Raw genomic sequence first — 6,410 nt, forward strand, 5'->3', positions numbered from 1 at the left:
GCCACGTGATGTCTACATAGTTTGTGTGATTATTATTATCACTTTTTTGCAATGCCAGTGACTTGTAATAAACCACAAGATATGTAGTTAAGAAAATACTTTTCTGTCTTTTTCAAAGAATCGAAAAATACAAGTCAAAAGATTAATTCTGCCAATGAGTTGAAATTTAATCATTTGCAAGGCAAACGACATCATCAACCACGCCGGGTAAAGGTTTGATGAAAGTAATTTTAACAACCACAAATACCGAAAACTTTATCTGATTTTATTAACCGCTATCGCAGAATTACAGACCACCATCTTTTACCACTCGTCTCATCCTCTTCTTCTTCTTCAATGATAAATTCAAATATTGATATTTGACTATAAAACTTCTTCGCTGTGCCAATGACAATCTTGATGAGAAATCTTAACATTTTTCGGGATTTTTTCTTTTGCATTGAAGTTTACAATAAGTTGAAAAGTTTTACATTAATGCTTAACTCTGGGCAGAATTGTTTTTTATGATTTGAAATCCGTTAAAAATGCGATTTGTGCGAAAGAGAGTACAATGACTTAGAGCTGAACGATAATCCCAGTGAAAATATTGTCAATGTGTGTGTTTAATATTTTATGACCATTTTGGACCTGTACTACAGCACCCACAATACGAAATATTAGACATACACCAACCTTGTTCTATTCTGATCTACGCCAAACGTGGACATACATTGCAAGTCGAAATACTAAAATATAGAAACTTAGGATGGAAATTTCGACCTTACAAAAGTGGAAAATTTATACCCTCCGCCATGAGGTTGACATTTCAGATACCTGTATACGTTCGGGAGCTTCACCGGTGGGGCGCTATGTCATAGTAAATTTTTGGCGAACTTATACCCAATTCGGTTAAAAAGGAAGGAAAAAGGGAAGGAGATTTCTATATATGGGGATATCTTAAAAACTTGACTGGTTTCAATAGTTTTTGTAGAGAAATGTGCTATTATGAGTTGTAGCCAAATTAATTGAAAAACGTGCCCAAACTCCACATATCACCGAATAATGGGGTGTACAGTTATATGGGTGCTACCCCAAACAGTAGACCGATACAGTTCATTGTACAAAATTGTGTGGCACTCGGACAAACTTTGGGTCTTTAGTGCACAATTTACATAAAATCGGTAGAAACCAGTAAGGAAAGTAGTAAAGTCGGACTGGGCCGACTATATGATACCCTTCACCACTTTGGGTATATTCTACATATGTATCCTAACAGACGAAATCAAAATATTTCCAGGGACATAAGTGGACTATTTACCTAAAATCGGACGAAACTATATATGGGAGCTATATCCAAATCTGAACAGATTTATACCTTTCACCACACTGTGGTACAGGGTATTATGTATTTTTGGATATGTTTGTAACAGGTAAAAGGAAAAGAGATAGACACATGGTTCCTTTTGAGAATATGCATAGAATAACTTTTTAAATGCGACCTGACTAAATGACCTCATACGGATTTTGATCTTTTTTGAAAAGAGAACTTTAAAAACTTCATTCATTTATCTCAAAAGGCGACCTGACTTAACGCCCAACGGACATAAAGCCCAAAATTGATTTTGGGCGTTATGTCTGCCCAAACCCCGGACATAACCCCCAAAATCAAATTGGGCGTTGTGTCCCCCCATGCTGCGGACATAATGCCCAAAAATAATAGGACATAACGCCAAACTTTTTTGGGCGTTATGTCCGCATACGAAATGGACATAACGCCCAAAAAATATTTTGGGTTTTTTTTTCAAAATTTAATGATTTAAATGTAATATTTTGGGAACTAGGTATGTTGTAATGCAGAACTGGTTTCAAAATAACGGTATATTAGCTATTAAGAATAAGTTGTAAAAGATCAGTGGTTGATGCGTAAAATAGCAATCATCATTCAGTTGTTTCCAAACTAGTGATAAGAATGGGTGAAATTGTTGAATTCGAGTTTGTTGTAGGCGCTCGCCGCAATTGTGAGTTAGTGTATACGCCGACGAAAAAACAATTGTACAAATTTAAAACTCAATACACAAATAAAAAAGGAGAGTGCATAAGGCGATACATTTGTTATCAAAATAATTGCAAAGCATTTCTTCAAGTTATTAACAGAGAAGTAGCAATTTCACCAAAAGAAAATAATGGACACTCTGACCATGGCGACCAGGAAAGCCTAATGAAACAATTTAAATTAAAAGCTGCAATAAAAGAAGGTGTTTCCAAACCGAGCTTGGTAGCAAACAAAGTTCGAGTTGTTTTTAACGCTGAATGCAGAAATGCTAAGGATAGTGCTGATCAAATTGTCTTTAACAAAATGCAGAGGCACTTGAGGCGGATAAAGAGCCAAGCTATGCCGAAATCTCCACAAACTCCTCAGGAATTTATAAACCTATTTGCCAAAAGCGAACACATGAAGCAATACGGCATGTGTGAGAGCGCGCCGGACGAACCATTTTATCAAACAACTATCCTGGAAACAGACTTTAGCTACACCCTATTCTGCTCCTTACCAATGACCAAATTAATTTCTACTATGGATGATGACTCTCGTCACTATCTTGTCGATGCGACATTTGCAGTTGTGCCATCAAGCGGTTACAAACAATTACTTCTTATATACATCGGGTATGAGCGCCACGTAAGTTGTTGAGTTAGATGTTATTATGTGTATAAAATGTATTCCTTATTTTAAATTAGAAATTGAGTAATGAATCAAGCCGAATCAAGAAAATCGCGCGATTTTCTTATATAAATCCACCGTCTATGACTATTGATCAATAGCTCTCAACATCTTTCGGCTTGATTCATTACTCAATTTCTAATTTAAAATAAGGCATACATTTTCCGTATGGGTACATTCATAACCGAGTTTTGCAGGTATTCCCTTTTGCATACATACTTATGTCGAAGAAAACCCAGAAATCCTACGAACACGTTCTGCGGTTCATAGACGCAAATGTGTTTCGCCTTAAACCAGCCTCTTTTACCACAGACTTTGAGAAGGCCCTACGAAGTGGAATATTAAAGGTATATCCTGAGGTGCAGCTAAAGGGATGCTGGTTCCATTACTGCCAAGCATTAAGAAGAAAATTAACCAACATCTCAGAATTGGCTAAATTTGTAAAAACCACTGATGCGGCAAGGCGAATTTTTAAAAAGATGCTTGTTTTACCACTGCTTCCTCCAGACGATATACCAACCGCATTCAATTTGTGCAAACAAGAAGCGTACGCATCCATGAACTGTTATTACAAATCAGAGAATGTATTTGAGAAATTCTTCGACTATTTTCAAAGACAATGGATAGATTTAGTGAGTACATACATATATATTCAGAAAATTTTAAATATGTATATATATATATTTCCATAGGAAAGTCCACTCAAATTTTCTGTCCATGGTGAATGCGTACGAACTACGAGCGCTGTGGAATCATATAACAGCTTTTTGTGTGCACAAATTCCAATGCATGGCTCATTCTGGGACTTTTTACAAATAATTAGACAGCAAGAGTTTCAGAAATATGTTGATCTGAAACAGATTTTAGATGGCGTTTCGGAAATTTCACAACCACCAAAAAAACGAAATAGAGACCGCAATGAGCAAGTGAAAATTCTCACAGAGCAACTGGCAAATAAACAGATTACTCCCAAAATGTTCCTCCAGATGATGACCAATAAAATAAATAATCTCGCCCCAGTAGTTTTGGACCGAACACCTATTGATGAAAGCGAAACTGAGGATGAAAGTCAACCTATCATTCAGGATGGGTTGTTATGTGAAATATGTTTTAAAAACAAAAAATGTATGCTTCTGCTTCCATGCAGGCATGCAAAACTTTGTAAACCTTGTTTTGAAGGAATACAAGATAAACATAATAATCAAGGTACTTTAATATTATGTCCATTCTGTAGACAAATTGTGGGTCAAACACAAGAAATTTATATTTGATTTGAATAAACTTCTAATTTCTACAATTGAACTGCAAAAATGTTACTTTAAATAAAAACGGACATAACGCCCAGTGGGCATTATGTCCGCGGCATTGGGGGACATAATGCCCAATTTCATTTTGGGGTTTATGTCCGGGGTTTGGGCGGACATAACGCCCAAAATCAATTTTTGGCTTTATGTCCGTTGGGCGTTAAGTCAGGTCGCCACAGAAGAGTCATCAACATGAATTGTGATGAATTAATATATGTGACCTTTATCTAAACATGAACCAATTTGGTACACCATTAACCTTAAATCGGACGAAATCGTTCAAAGAAACTTAACACACATCATTCTAGACTTAATTCAGTACGCTATATCTAAATTTGGACCGATTTTTAGGAAACATAAAACACATCATTCTAGACCTAATTCATTATGCTATTCCAAATTTCGTGCAAATCGATGATATATAGGGACTTTTGTGGTCCATTTACCTTAAATCGGACGAAAATATATATGGGAGCTATTTCTAAACAGAAATCTGAAATCTGAACCGATTTTTCCCAATTTCAACGGGGTTCGTCTTTGGGCCAAATAAGTGACCTATGCCAAATTTCATCCAATTCGGATCATAAATGCGACCTGTACTTTGTTTAGAATTTATAATCTACAGACGGACAGATGGACGGACAGACATGCATAAATCGACTCAGAAAGTGATTCTATGCATATTCTCAAAAGAAACCCTGTGTCTATCTTGTTTCCTTTTGCCTGTTAAAAACATATGCACAAAGACATAATACCCTGTACCACAGAGTTGTGAAGGGTATAATTAGAGAATTATATTAGGTGGGGTTTTTAAAAAAATTTAAATATTTTGAAAATACCAAGACGTCACGTGTCATATTCTGTATTATTACGTTTTAAATCTCATCGAATTGGTCATAAGTTGGCATATCGGATTTCTGATCAATAAACCATATTTTCCAGAAATTATGTAATATAGTATAATGTTTCCAAATGTACAGTTTAATTACAACCTACTACCACATAATGCAATAACATGGTGTCCATGTAAATGTCCCGACCGCATTAAGAAAACGTTTCTGCTTTTTTATTATTGCTGGGATATTGGTTTAAGAAGAAATCGATAATTGTACGAGTACAGTTACGGCAAACTTAAATTATAGCAGAAATCAAAGTTAATCTAGACGAATGCAAACAGATTTATTTGTTTGGAAATTGTTTCTTGCAAAAGCTAATGAAGAGAAAATGGGAATATGAAGAAACATCAAAATCGAAATAAGATTTTGTTTGTGTATTTATGTTGGCAAACACCGATATATGGCCAAGGTATTAATATACTACCCCGCGGTATTTTATTTATTACTGAACACATTTATGTACTTATCAAAATATTATATTTATGAATTATCGAATAACTGCCAAAGAAGTGGTTTTCATTTCTTCAATATAAAATTTTAATCAGAACAGGTATTCTTCGGTCTATTGACATTTGAAATAAATTGATTCTTAGTTTATCTCAATCTCTTTCACAAATAGACAAAGTGCCATAAAATTGTCCTAACCAAATTGTATCATTCTCCAACTTGTATATTGTTATCCTGTTGACTTCAGTTATTTATTTTTTCGTTCCTCTTTCAAAAAAATATTTTAGGTGTTTGAAAGCAACCATATTTTGTTTCTTGATTTATTCATGTTTATGTTCTTCGCATAATAAGCAACTCTTCCTATTTTTTATACTTCCAAAATTTTTCCTTGGTTGGTCCTTCATAACCGTTGCGAAATGTTAGTAAGTCGCTATCGCACTATGACTGCGGCGGAGTTTAAAAAATAAATATGTTTTATTTAAGAGCTTTTATTTCATATGAAGCAATTACAAATTCATAACATAACTTAAACATTGTTATTCAGCGTATAAAAAACATAAAACAAAAAACCTAGAAAGACAAGCGAGTGGACTAGAAATGATGCGAAAATAGTTAGAAGAAGTGGGTGGGTGAGAGGGAGAGAGAGCCAGAGAAATGAAGAATATGTGCAATAAAATGTTTACCGGGAATTGAGGATACTGTGGTCACAGAGTAAAAGGATTATAGTACGTGAAAAAGGTATTAAGATCGGAATTGAGAAAGTCGCTTAAATCGGTAGGGTCCTTTACGTCATTGTAACAGCCGGAATTACGTCATTGTAATGGCCGGAAAATTTGATTGTTTGTGCTCTAAGGCAAAAAGAAGCTACGAGCTTCAACATAGAACAAATTAAGCAGTGCCCTTGTTTCGTCCTGTTATAGAAAATGTTCTGCAAAGATGTTACTCACCCTTCAAGAACCTAAAATTCCCAAATGCCGCAAAACCATTAACATACCGAAAACGAGGCGGAACTTTTATACGAGAACTATGTCAAAACGTGGTCCTATTTTAATAACCTTCGCC

At 35.1% G+C, this 6,410-nt stretch overlaps 1 protein-coding gene across 1 annotated transcript; it reads left to right on the forward strand.

Annotated features, from left to right (window-relative positions):
• Positions 1-1,561: 1,561 nt before the first annotated feature.
• LOC133324962 (uncharacterized) lies at positions 1,562-4,174 on the forward strand. The gene is made up of 3 exons (XM_061533787.1): positions 1,562-2,659; positions 2,899-3,333; positions 3,394-4,174. The coding sequence occupies exons 1-3, from the start codon at positions 1,949-1,951 to the stop codon at positions 3,970-3,972; spliced, it is 1,725 nt and encodes a 574-aa protein (XP_061389771.1). The 5' UTR covers positions 1,562-1,948; the 3' UTR covers positions 3,973-4,174.
• Positions 4,175-6,410: the final 2,236 nt, after the last annotated feature.

This window comes from Musca vetustissima, unplaced genomic scaffold, assembly GCF_032173495.1.
Source record: "Musca vetustissima isolate MV318-11 ecotype Yass unplaced genomic scaffold, APGP_CSIRO_Mvet_v1 utg69716, whole genome shotgun sequence".
NCBI lineage: Eukaryota > Metazoa > Arthropoda > Insecta > Diptera > Muscidae > Musca > Musca vetustissima.

What these genes read in the sequence shown, in the direction of transcription:
- LOC133324962 (XM_061533787.1), top strand. Translation starts at nt 1,949, where the DNA reads ATGGGTGAAATTGTTGAATTCGAGTTTGTTGTAGGCGCTCGCCGCAAT. An exon ending in ACATCGGGTATGAGCGCCAC is followed by an intron (nt 2,660 to 2,898) that starts GTAAGTTGTTGA and finishes CGAGTTTTGCAG; the next exon opens with GTATTCCCTTTTGCATACAT. An exon ending in AAAGACAATGGATAGATTTA is followed by an intron (nt 3,334 to 3,393) that starts GTGAGTACATAC and finishes ATATTTCCATAG; the next exon opens with GAAAGTCCACTCAAATTTTC.